Source organism: Urocitellus parryii, chromosome 15 (genome assembly GCF_045843805.1).
Source record: "Urocitellus parryii isolate mUroPar1 chromosome 15, mUroPar1.hap1, whole genome shotgun sequence".
Classification (NCBI taxonomy): Eukaryota; Metazoa; Chordata; class Mammalia; order Rodentia; family Sciuridae; genus Urocitellus; species Urocitellus parryii.
Genome location: NC_135545.1, coordinates 57,823,440 through 57,836,055, shown reverse-complemented (window position 1 = coordinate 57,836,055; position 12,616 = coordinate 57,823,440). Strand labels below are relative to the sequence as shown.

General features: G+C 55.6%; 1 protein-coding gene across 1 annotated transcript in view; it reads left to right on the top strand.

Annotated features, from left to right (window-relative positions):
* The first annotated feature begins 6,361 nt into the window (after window positions 1–6,361).
* Window positions 6,362–12,616, top strand: part of Fanca (FA complementation group A) — a 40,558-nt gene continuing 34,303 nt past the window's right edge. Inside the window, exons 1-6 of the mRNA XM_077793408.1 lie at window positions 6,362–6,440; window positions 6,648–6,757; window positions 8,726–8,813; window positions 10,680–10,813; window positions 10,933–11,028; window positions 12,302–12,375. Coding sequence (XP_077649534.1) covers window positions 6,362–6,440; window positions 6,648–6,757; window positions 8,726–8,813; window positions 10,680–10,813; window positions 10,933–11,028; window positions 12,302–12,375 — 581 coding nt within the window. The remainder of the gene's footprint in view (window positions 6,441–6,647; window positions 6,758–8,725; window positions 8,814–10,679; window positions 10,814–10,932; window positions 11,029–12,301; window positions 12,376–12,616) is intronic.

Below are 12,616 nucleotides of genomic sequence, written 5' to 3'. Positions count from 1 at the left end.
TCTTGCATGAGATTCAGGGCATGGCGTGGTTTTTGGACTTTGCGTGGACTCTGCAAGTGTCCTTTCACTGATGCCAGTGACTCGGATTAGGCTCTCCCATTGACCTTGATCTCTCTTTGGGGATCTGAGCTGCTCTGGGATCCTATACTCCGTCCTAGACCACCCTCACCTTGAACTCACCTTCCATCTCACTATGTGCCAGCTAATTCAGATAAGTTCCCCTGCCTTTGATCAACTCAAATGACCTGCCAGTTCAGGAAGTGACCGTTGAACGTCCAGCACTCCTAGGGTTCCCATTCACAGGCACCCCCCACCATTGATTGAGTCCATGGGCCCAGAAGGCCCCCCCACCCCACCCCCAGCAAAAGATCTCTCTCTGGGTCTTAGTTCTGTAAAGGATGATGGAAAAACTCCGTAAACTCAACAAGCAAAAACAACCATTTACCTGTCTGAGATCTTTTTATTTATTTATTTTATTTATTTTTTAGTTATCGGCGGACATCTTTGTTGGTATGTGGTGCTGAGGATCGAACCCGGGCCGCACGCATGCCAGGCGAGCGCGCTACCGCTTGAGCCACATCCCCAGCCCCCTGTCTGAGACTTTATTAGCAGGACCATAGTGGTCGGTCGCAGAAGAGGAGGGAGGGGAGAGACGGGGAGGGAGAGAGAGAGAGAGAGAGGGAGGGAGGAAGGGAGGGGGAGGAGAGGGGAGAGAGAGGAGAGGGGAGGGGGAGAGAGAGAGGGGAGAGTAAGACTGTAAGAGTAAGAGAGCGAACATGAACAGGGTGTTGATATTTATGGGCTTAACGCAGGATGAGGAGGAGCAGGGCCAGTGGGCTGTTACTTCTTCATTGGCTGAGGGATCGGAGGTGCGCCATTCAAAGTTCCGCAGCGCCATTCACAGGGCGTCATGGACCTGAGCTCCAGGGAGAGAAGCACTCTGGGCGCCATCTTTACCAACGAGTTCCTCCTTTGGCTCACAGCCCTGGTGCTGAGAACCTCGTGGGCCTTAGCCCCAGCTGCAGCCTGAGGCAGTGAGGACTCCCAGAGTGGTCAGCTCTTCCTCGTTCAGTGTGAGAAGACACGGAGGGATGCCTGCGCTGCTCCCTACCAAGTCCCTCTTGCCATGGACGCAGCCTCCTCTGACATCCCCTTGGACACCCCTTGGGTTGCCTTTTAGCAAATTTAGACTCACTCCCCTTTACCCCTGACTTAAAGGTGTGAAAACTAATTCACTCTGCAACCAGATTGGGCGTCTATACCTTAGACAATGGTTCCAAATGGTCACTTAAGGCACTCTAGATCCCAACATTTTGAGGGACCTTTTTAACTTTTGTGAGGGCTTGGGAGATGAAAAGAGATCCCCCTCTGCTCCTCTTGTTCTCCAGCCCAGGTTCGGCTGACTCTGGATACCCCCCCCCCCCAACCTCAGGACCCTCCCGAAACCCCAGACTTTGACCCCGCTGACGAGCCCCTCCCTACCACCCTCCGCCTTCTCCGACCCCTCCCGGCCTCCCTCACCTACTTTCAGTCACCCTTTACTTGCTCTGGCTCTGGCACGGACCCCTCTACCCAGCTCACCCCTCTGCTTCCCCTCTGTGAAGTAGCAGGGTCACTAGGGAGTTGTTCAGGTACCCGTCCATTCTCCCTTAGTGACTGAAAGGGTAAAGTTCTAAGCTGCAAAGCCTGAATTAAAATGTAAAAGACCAGGTATTGTTAAGTTCCTCTGCTACACCCAGAACCTGAAATTCCTGAGACAACGCCCTACTGGCCATTTAGCCTAGGGCCCTGTGCAGCTTGTCACATAGGCATACAGGGCCCGAACCCATCAGTTTGAATGTGTACCCTGCTTAGGAGTGACCAATCACCCCCGCCCGACCTGTTCCCGCCAATGAATGTGCTAATCATGTATGAGAGTTGTTGTTCAATTTTCCCGCGCCTCATGCTGATTTGTTCTGATGTATGCAAAGCCCCTGCCCTCCCCCAAAAGTGTACTTAAGCACTGCTTGACCCCTCCCCGGGGCTCTGGGCTGCTCTCCCTTCTTGAGTGAGCCTAGAGCCTCAGCGTGCTGAATTGGATCCTCAATAAATCCCCTTCTACAATTGCATGAGTCAGTCTCTTGGTGGTCTCTTCCTCCGACTTTTCGCCGGACCCTTACAGTGACCTCTCCCAAATCAAAAGAAGGCCAGGGTCCTTCACCCCTCATCCTTCAGGGAACATTCCGGAATTCGAATACCTGACTCAGTCATGTGATTTACTTTCCATGGTGTTCATAGGATCCCATCCGACACTCTCCTCCCTGAGGAACACAGGTGCGTCTCACCCAATTGGCACTGAGGTAGTCCCTGATCGTGACTCCAACTGGGACTATAATTTCGCTGGAGGAATCACTGGTAGGAACCAATTCATTACCTGCCTCATGGCAGGACTAAGAAAATCGGCCCATAAAGCTATGAGGAACTCCAAGAGGTTATTCAGGACAAAAATGAATACCCCTCAGTATTCTTGGTCTGCATTACCAAGGCCCTTTTACAGTTCACCTACCCAACCCTGAAACCCCAGACAGGAGACAACCACTAATGACCCATTTCTTCTCCCAGAGCTTCCCCGACACGAAGGCTAAACTCAAACCCTAGAGAGGGCACCCTGACTCCTCAAGCAGAGCTTCTGGAAGTGGCTTTTCAGGTCTATAATGGGAGAGATGAGAAGAAATACCAGATGCTGGCCAAGGCCTTTCCACCTGCCCCAACCACTGGCACTTTGGCATCCCCACTCCCTAAAAGGCAGCCAGGGGGACCCCCTGACCCCTCCTTCAAACGTGGTCAAATGGGTCATGGGGTCAGAGGATGTCCGGATCTCCGAAAGCCTCCTGGGGCATGTTCCAAATGCCATCAGGAAGGCCACTTGCACCAAGAGGTGCAAGGCCACCCGGCTCTGCTATCTTTCCAGTGGGTCTTCTAGGTCTGGCAATGGATGACTGAGGAGGCCCAGGTCCCCTCACCCAACCACCACTTCTCAGGGGCCCAGGGTCACCATGGTGGGGGCAGGTGGTCCCGTCTCTTTCTTTTGGACACTGGAGCCACATAAGTCCTAAAGGAGTTTTGGGGACCTACTTATGTGAGGAGCCACTCCAAATGCACACCCCTTTAAGTCCTGATGCACCACGGGGATCTGAAGAAACCCTGTAGTCTGGCACAGTAGAGCCCTGACTTGTGACTCTTCCCTTGGTCGTTTAACAAGGCCTGGCCCTAGGAGTAGGCAGCACCCAGAGGTGTGGAGCTGTACTCTCCTAATCCTTGGCAATCCTATCCCTTGCCTCATTTAAATGGCTTCTTCCCAATAAAAGTATTCAGCACGTCCTCCTCCTCACTCTTTTTCCACAGGCCCTAAGTTCAGAGGAACCATCACAAGACCCAAAGAAAAAGATATTTCTCTGTCTCTGGGAGATTATTTCAGGCCGCCCAGTTCACTTGGAGTGATCCTGAGTGTTCAGTCGTGCAGTGTGACATACTTCTCTTTCTTGTTCTTCTATTGTCACGCTGAATGACTAGCATTTTCTTCCCGTGATTGGTAGAGGCTCTGTCGGTCACTTTGGTAGTGATCTGGTCACTTTCGTAGTGGCCCTAGATGCTGCCCCAATCCTCGAGGTAGCAGAATGTGTCTTCATGCTAGGTGTGCCTTCCTACAGCCCCATGGATCAACTATGCTCACCTGTTCCTTTGTGCTATTACCCCTTTGCCCTGTTTGGGATAGAAGGTTTCATGGAAATGCCCTTTGGGTGCTGTGTGCCCACTTCTCTTGCTCTGCCTTTGGGCGTGGCCTTCCTAGATGTCAATCAACATGCTGGCAGGAGACATTACAAGCTAGAAACCTGACCCCTGGCCTCATTTGAATGGCTTCTCATCAATAAAAGGGTCAGCATGTGCTCCTCTCTCTTTTCTGCGGACTCTTAAGGTCAGAGGAGTTGTCAAAGGACCCCCCCCAAAAAAAAGCCATCTCTGTCTCTTGGGTGGTTATTTCGTGCAGCCCAGTTCACCTGGAGTGACCCTGAGTGTTTTTGTCATGAAGAACTCAACAGAGGACAGTTGACCAGCCCCTACCAAGACCTTGGCTTCTCTGCATGCTCCAGGGCATTGCCCTCTCCCACTCCTTCCCGATTCCCCGCTGTCCAGTTCCTCTTAGGCAGGGATCTCCTAGCCAAAGTTGGGGCCTCCATTACCTTAACTCCTGAGTCTCAGCTGGCCTTCGGTACCCCCCCTGCTGGTAGTCCAGACAAATTCCACGGATCCCTCTTACCCCGTGTCTGCATTAGAGATTCATCCCTCTATCTGGGACTTCCAAAAGCCCTCCACAGCCATCCGCCACTCTCCCTTGATAATACATCTCCAGGACCCCACCTATTTCCCAGCAGGACCCCAATACCCACTTTCTCTCCAGAGCCTCAGGGGTCTCAAACCTTTGATCTTCTCCAGAAAGGCCTCTGTGCCAAACGAACTCCCCTTTCAACACACCCAACCGAGCAGTCAGGAAACCAGACACTGCAGACTCATACAGGATCTTGCTTCACAATACAGCCCTAATCCCCTGTTATGCTCCTATTTGGGACTCCCAAAAGACCACCAATCAACACCAGCAAAGAGGTGTTGATGGTGAGCTAGCTCCGTCCTCCGAGTGCGCACACACAGCAACTGGTGATGCTGAGAGGCCCCGAGCCCAGGGTTTGCAGCAGTTTTATACACTCTTTGGAGAAGGCAGGGACCCCCACATACGTCATAGCAACTCTTAGCAAATCATCACACACCGCGGGGAAAATCAAATCACAACTCTAAAACATGATTAGCACATTCACTGGCGGGAACAGGTTGGGTGGGGGTGATTGGTTACTACAAAAGGGGTATTCATTTGAACTGATGGGTTTAAGCCAAGAGGGGTGTTCATGCTGAATTACACATGGTTTCCCAACACCATAAACTACTGGGAAGGTCATCTGGCATCCCAGGTATTTCCCTGTCTCATGCTGATGGGTGGCTGCTGGGGGCTGCTATGGGTCCCCACCTAGCCTGACTGAGTCGGAGACACCTGGGGCAGCAGGTCTCATTTGTAGATAAGCCACTCAGCAGGGTGGGAATGTGCCTAGGAGTGCTCTGTGGGTCTTTCCAAGGACCAAGGTCATGTCCCTTTCCTTGGACAGGCTTTGCTGAGACAGAGGCTGGTTTTTCACCCCATTCACCCAGGAGTTCCCAGCCCACATCCCGCCTCTCCACCATTCCCTCACACATCACTCATTTTTCGGTTTTGGATGCCTTCTTCTCCATTCCCTTACACCCCAATTCCAGAACATTTTCCTCTTCACCTGGACAGACCCAGACACTCACACCTCTACCCAGTTAACTTGGACTGTCCCACCCCAAGGATTTAGAGATCGTCCCCATCTCTTTGGCCAACGGCTGCTCTCCTCCAAGGGCCAGCCTTGTCAGTCTGCCCCAGGTCACCCACAGTGAATCTCCTGCACAAGATTCAGGTGTGTGGTGTGCTCTTTGGACTGTGTCAGACTCTGCGAGTGTCCTTTCAGATGGATTACAGCAAAAGCTTGGCCCTCTGAACCTGCCTACAGCCAAATCAATCTGTTTCCTGCTGTCTCCAGGTCTTGTGGTCTGTCCCCACCACACCAGGGAGACAGCTGGCTCCTCTTTTCTAGCAGGCAGGAAGCGCAGTTGGTGTATTCTGTAACTCCCCTTACACACTTCAGGTCGCCTGGGCCACTCTTAGAGGAAAAGACTACGATTGTCAGTTTTGCATACGCGGTGGGGCCCTTTTTCCCTAGGGGACATTACGAGCTCCATTCTGCTCCCCTAACCTCGAGTTAGGAGACTCACGCGGGCACAGAAGCCCTCGGGCCAGTTGTCCCTTACCCCGGTAAGGGAAACGCAGAACCCGGTGTGGCAGGAGCCGGCCGCCCTGCAGAGGAGGGCCCGGGGTTCTCGGCCTCTCTCGCTCTGGGTCTGTAGCGCCCGTCCTTTCCAGATCAGCTCTGGGTCCTCTTCGTCAGGAGAGACGCATGGGGGACGCCGCTGTTTCCTGGCGGGATGCCACTGTCAATCCGCACCGCCCATGGCCCCTTCCAGCTTCCAACCCCGGGAACTTTCCGCTCGCGGCGGGAGCGCTCACGCTCCTGCCACCACCCAGATGGCCGCCAGCGCCTTTTTCCGATGCCACTACCAAGATGGCCGCGGCCCCAGGTTTCCGCCTCCGTGGGGTGGGGCCTGGGGACTTCAGCCCCGAAACACGCGAACCGGCCGCCGCCAATGAGAAGGCAGCGCGGGCTCGGCGAGCGAGCGCCTCGCCGTCCTGGCGCTCACCATGGCGGGCTCGCCGCCTCCGGGAGCGGCCGCGGGTTCCGCTCCGCTGCGCCGCCGGCGGTCCTGGGCCGAGCTGCTGGGTAGGTGGGCGGGCCCCCGCGGCCCGCGCCCCTTCCCCGGGCGCTTCCCCACCGCGGCGCCGCGGCTCCGGCCTGCGGGGTCCCGGCGGCCCGGCCCTCCGCCCGCTGGGCCCGGCCACCCCGGGGCGGTGCGCCCCGCGTCCCCCGGGCCGGGGGCAGGAGCTCGCCGGGTCGACGTCTGGAAACCGACTTTCTCCTTTTCCTCAGCGGGAAGAGTCAAGAGGCAAAAATATAACCCGGAAAGGGGACAGAGACTGACGGACTCGGCCGTGCAGCTCCTGCGACGCCACCAGAGCCTGAGTGACCTTCTGCTCGAGGTGAGAGGAGGTCGGCGTGGCCCGGGCTCGCGGCCGCCTGCGGGGAGAGCGCGGCGTCGCGGTGGAGAGGGGCGTCGCGGTGGAGAGGGGCGTCGCGGTGGAGAGAGGGGCGTCGCGGTGGAGAAGGGGGCGTCGCGGTGGAGAAGGGGGCGTCGCGGTGGAGAGAGGGGCGTCGCGGTGGAGAAGGGGGCGTCGCGGTGGAGAGAGGGGGGCGTCGCGGTGGAGAAGGGGGCGTCGCGGTGGAGAGAGGGGGGCGTCGCGGTGGAGAAGGGGGCGTCGCGGTGGAGAGAGGGGGGCGTCGCGGTGGAGAGGGGCGTCGCGGTGGAGAGGGGCGTCGCGGTGGAGAGAGGGGCGTCGCGGTGGAGAGAGGGGCGTCGCGGTGGAGAGAGGGGCGTCGCGGTGGAGAGGGGCGTCGCGGTGGAGAGGGGGGCGTCGCGGTGGAGAGAGGGGCGTCGCGGTGGAGGGGGGGGCGTCGCGGTGGAGAGAGGGGCGTCGCGGTGGAGAAGGGGGCGTCGCGGTGGAGAGAGGGGGGCGTCGCGGTGGAGAGGGGCGTCGCGGTGGAGAGAGGGGCGTCGCGGTGGAGAGAGGGGCGTCGCGGTGGAGAGGGGGGCGTCGCGGTGGAGAAGGGGGCGTCGCGGTGGAGAGGGGGGCGTCGCGGTGGAGAGGGGGGCGTCGCGGTGGAGAAGGGGGCGTCGCGGTGGAGAGAGGGGGGCGTCGCGGTGGAGAGAGGGGCGTCGCGGTGGAGAGAGGGGCGTCGCGGTGGAGAGGGGGGCGTCGCGGTGGAGAGGGGGGCGTCGCGGTGGAGAGGGGGGCGTCGCGGTGGAGAGAGGGGGGCGTCGCGGTGGAGAGAGGGGCGTCGCGGTGGAGAGAGGGGCGTCGCGGTGGAGAGGGGCGTCGCGGTGGAGAGGGGCCGTCGCGGTGGAGAAGGGGGCGTCGCGGTGGAGAGAGGGGGGCGTCGCGGTGGAGAGAGGGGCGTCGCGGTGGAGAGAGGGGCGTCGCGGTGGAGAGGGGGGCGTCGCGGTGGAGAGGGGGGCGTCGCGGTGGAGAGGGGGGCGTCGCGGTGGAGAGGGGCGTCGCGGTGGAGGGGGGGGGCGTCGCGGTGGAGAGAGGGGGGCGTCGCGGTGGAGAGGGGGGCGTCGCGGTGGAGAGAGGGGGGCGTCGCGGTGGAGAGAGGGGCGTCGCGGTGGAGAGGGGCGTCGCGGTGGAGAGCGGGGCGTCGCGGTGGAGAGCGGGGCGTCGCGGTGGAGAGGGACGTCGCGGTGGAGAGGGGGACGTCGCGGTGGAGAGGGGGACGTCGCGGTGGAGAGGGGGGCGTCGCGGTGGAGGGGGGGGCGTCGCGGTGGAGAGAGGGGCGTCGCGGTGGAGAGGGGCGTCGCGGTGGAGAGGGGGGCGTCGCGGTGGAGAGGGGGGCGTCGCGGTGGAGAGGGGGGCGTCGCGGTGGAGAGGGGCGTCGCGGTGGAGAGAGGGGGCGTCGCGGTGGAGAGGGGGGCGTCGCGGTGGAGAGAGGGGGGCGTCGCGGTGGAGAGAGGGGGGCGTCGCGGTGGAGAGGGGGGGGCGTCGCGGTGGAGAGGGGGGCGTCGCGGTGGAGAGAGGGGGGCGTCGCGGTGGAGAGAGGGGGGCGTCGCGGTGGAGAGGGGGGGCGTCGCGGTGGAGAGGGGGGGGCGTCGCGGTGGAGAGGGGGGGGCGTCGCGGTGGAGAGGGGGGGGCGTCGCGGTGGAGGGGGGGCGTCGCGGTGGAGGGGGGGGCGTCGCGGTGGAGAGAGGGGGGCGTCGCGGTGGAGAGGGGCGTCGCGGTGGAGAGGGGGCGTCGCGGTGGAGAGGGGGCGTCGCGGTGGAGAGCGGGGCGTCGCGGTGGAGAGGGGGGTTGAGGAGTGGGCTAGCGACTCCCCCCAGGCTGCGGTCGGTCAGTCCCACTTTAGAGGCCTCCCTCCGGGTGTTGACAGTGCTGCTCGCCCTGCTCTGCTTCTAGGTGGAAGATCCACCCTGTGAAAACCTGTGCCTCCACACATTGATTGACCGTGACCGGGCCTCCACGCACGGTTCCTGTCCCTTCATAGGTGAGTCACGCTGGGATCCCTGATTCATGGAGTCAGAGGATCTGCTGTTCTATGACTTGGTGTGGCTTGTTTCGCTGCTGTGTTTAGAGACCGACTGACTGGGGTGGGAGCCAAGCTGATTTGTGAAGGACCGCCGTGTGTGCTGCTCTTCCACGGAGGTGCACACGCAGAGGTTGCTGTGCAGAGCAGGCAGGAAGGCAGTGTGTTTCTAGGTGTGTGTCAGGGAGGAAGGAGGAGGGTAAGTGTGTTTCTGGGTGGCCGCTTTCCCCCCAATTTGGGATAGTGAGAGAGGGAAGGCTCTGGAGGAGATAACAGAAAATGTGTTAGATTTCTTCTGGTCCTTCATAGTTTTTTACGTGACAGCTATTTTTGCAAATAGTGGAATTAACTGAATCACTAATCTGTTCTTAAGAAGTATAAAGGTAACCTTAGATAATAGTTCTGGCAGAATTTCTGATGCTGTGTGCCGTTGGGAAATGATCCTGATTTTCACTGCCGTAACTGGTTTTGAGTCTCACAGATGATGGGTCACAAGTCCAGGGGCCAGGCATGGTTGTACATTCTTGTAAGGACTTTGGATGAGGCATGAGATCTTGTGCTGTTTATCCTTAATCACAGAAGTATGGACCCTCCATCCATTAGTAGTAGTCGTTGTTGTTTTTTATAGCTTTATTTTTATTTATTTATTTATTTTTTAATCTGGTGCTGAGGCGAGCACTCTACCGTTGAGCCAACACCCCAGCTCCCATCCATTAGTTTTTAAATTTGTTTTTCTTTTCTTTTTTTTAATATTTATTTTTTAGTGTACACAGTACCTTTATTTTACTTATTTATTTTTATGTGGTGCTGAGGATCGAACCCTGGGCCTCGCACGTGCTAGGCAAGTGCTCTACCTACCGCTGAGCCACAACCCCAGCCCCTAAATTTGTTTTTTTGCTGAAGAGCTGGCTACCATGCTTTAAAAATTAAATAAGTAAATAAGATAAATGCATTTTAAATGAAAATTAATTTTTCCCTGGCAACAAATAGTTGATTTCTAATACTCTACTGAAGCCTCTAAAACCATCGAATTTGCTCACTTCATATATATGTGCTTTCAGAATCTTGAAGATAATGATCATGTACTAGAACTTTCTATTTCTTCTCATAAATTAGTTTTTGAAGCTAAGGAAGTGACTGCTTGTAGGTGTTACCTATTTCCAGGGTGCACAGCCGTTTCTCACTTCAAGGAAGGTGGACTAGAGACTGGTTGCTCAGGAGTAGCCTGGTGGCTGCCTGAGAGTCAGCATTGGGGTTTCTTCTATTAGCCCTGCAGACTGACTCCACCTGTGGCCCCTGCTCCCACCAGGTGTGTGTGGCAGAGCATTGGGAAGCCCCTACCTATAAAGGCGGTGGGATGCTTCCATCCTACAGGCCAGCTGGATGCTGAAGTAATCAGGAAGACAAACTGCCGCGCCCATGAACGCTTAGTGGCTGGGCACTTACCTAGCATGGGCGGCCTTGGGTTCCATCCCCAGCACGGGGAATAAAAGAAGAGAAAGGAGAAGAGTAGTTGAAAGAGCCTGCTGGGGTTCTCATTCGGTGGTGCTGGCTGAACTGTGGAGATAGAGCTCTTTGTGTAGCCGTCAGCATATCTGCTCATCCTGCTTGCCTGTGCGTGTGCACAGCTCTGGGTTCAGAAATTACCACTCATTGTAGTAGAGCTGCTTGGTCCATGAAAGTGTCTTATTTTGTGTATCATGTTTTTCCCTTTACATTTTTCCCCCTTTTGAAGACAGTTTTCTGTGTGCTGTGGCTTAAAAAGATATTTTAACTAAAATTGCTGATGTTTTCAGGAAAAGTTTTGTTTTTTGTTTTGTCTTTAAGGCTCTGCTTTTCAGGATCAGGCCTTGAAGCTGGGGGTTCCTGTGGGGATCCTGTCAGCAAGGACAGTTGCCTGCAGTATGAAGATGGTCTGTGAGGAGCCTAGCCATCCCGTGCTGCTCAGCACCGAGCAAAGAGTGAGATGCCAGTTCCCCTAAATGTCACATGTTGTTGCTCATGAGTTTGTGTGGAAAAAGCACACTGCTATAGTTTAGGTAGTCTGCCTGTCTTCAAAAAAGATCTATTGTCCTTTCAGAAGAAACTGTCTTCCTTGCTTGAGATTGCTCAGTATCTTCTGGCACACAGCATGTTCTCCCGCCTCTCCTTCTGCCAAGAAGTATGGAAAGCACAGGTAACAACCCCAACTCTGGTCTTATCCGTCAGTGCTCTGTTGATTTGGTTGGAGCCAGAACCCTGGATTTTCTTGGGGATTCAGTTGAATATGTTGTTTAATGATAATGAAATAAAAGTTAATCAGATGCTCCTGTGCTGGGAAGGAAGAGCCTCAGTCCTTTTGCCAGTGTCTGCCCATTGTTGGCAATCTTTATTAGAATACAGTGCATCCCAGAAACAGGGTGGTCTGCCTTCTTGGGTATATTATCATGAAGTCTTTTTCAGTGTAGTAGTAGAGTATTTAAATATACTAAAAGTATTTTTTTGAATAATTCAAACTCTGTAGGTTTACAGATATTTTTCGTTTTGGTTTTTGGTACCAGGGATTAGAACCTAGGAGCATTTAACTACTGAGTCACATCCCTGGTCCTTTTTATTTTTATCTTGAGACAGGGTCTTGCTAAGTTGCTGAGGGCCTTGCTAAGTTGCTGAGCCTGGCCTCAAGCTTCAGACCCTGCTGCCTCAGCCTCCCTAACCACTAGGATTACAGGTGTGTACCACTGCACCTGGCAGTTTACAGATTTTTTTTTGAAGATTTGAAAGTGCTCAGTTACCATTTTGTGCTAATTGCCTGAGCAAGTGTATAAAAGGGAAGAAACGGCCAAAGTGGTAACTTCCATCCTTTTATCCTGCTTATGATCCCTGTGCTCATTGCATCTAATTTAGGACAAGGCAATGACATGCACATGAATTGCATTGTGTCATCTTCACAATTGTGCAGAGAAGGTGTGAGGAAAGGCTTCTTGGCAGCGGAAAGTTGCCTGGAGGTTGGGGGAGGGGAGGGGGTAGCAGGTGGCGGGGGACAAGATCAGCGTGGTCTGAGCAGGGTCCAGTGGAATGGTGTGAATGCCTGGCCAGTCCAGGGGGCTTCTCTGGGGGAGGCTCATGAGGAAAGGCCTGTGCCACGCATAAGAGTTTGACTTTGTCCCCAAAGCGATGAGGAGCCAGTAAAGGCATCTACAGAAGAGTTGGAGTACTAGGGATCAGAACCCAGGGGCATTTAACCACTGGGTTGCGGTGTTGGCTGCATGGAGCCAGGTTGGGGTGGCTTGCGAGAGCCTGACAGGCAGCAGGTTAGACTGTGGGGACGGAGAGAAGCCCCAGGACAGCAGAAGAGCCTGAAGGGGGGTAGGAACGTGATCCCAAAGTGAGGCCTCGGCCATGTTTCAGTGGGCGTGAAGTCGGCCTAGGCTGGGACACAGGCACAGACTCATAGCACTCATTCTCCTCAGAACTCTCTCTTGCTTGAAGCTGTATGGCGTCTTCATGTGCAAAGTGTCGTGAGCCTACAAGAGCTGCTGGAAAGGTAGTGCACTAGTGAATCTGTGTTGCTTTGACATTGCTGTTTAGTAGGAATTATTTACTTCCAAAAGCACCTGGAGAAGCAATTGCCTCATTGTTTAACGAGAACATTAGTTGTTATTGAAATCATGTGTGATTTTTTTCCACACCACCTGAAACCAAATGGTGGTGTGACAGTGGCTCACACTGATTAAAAAAGGTCATATTTTTTTCTTATTTCAAAAAAAGCCCGGGCTATGGGGTGG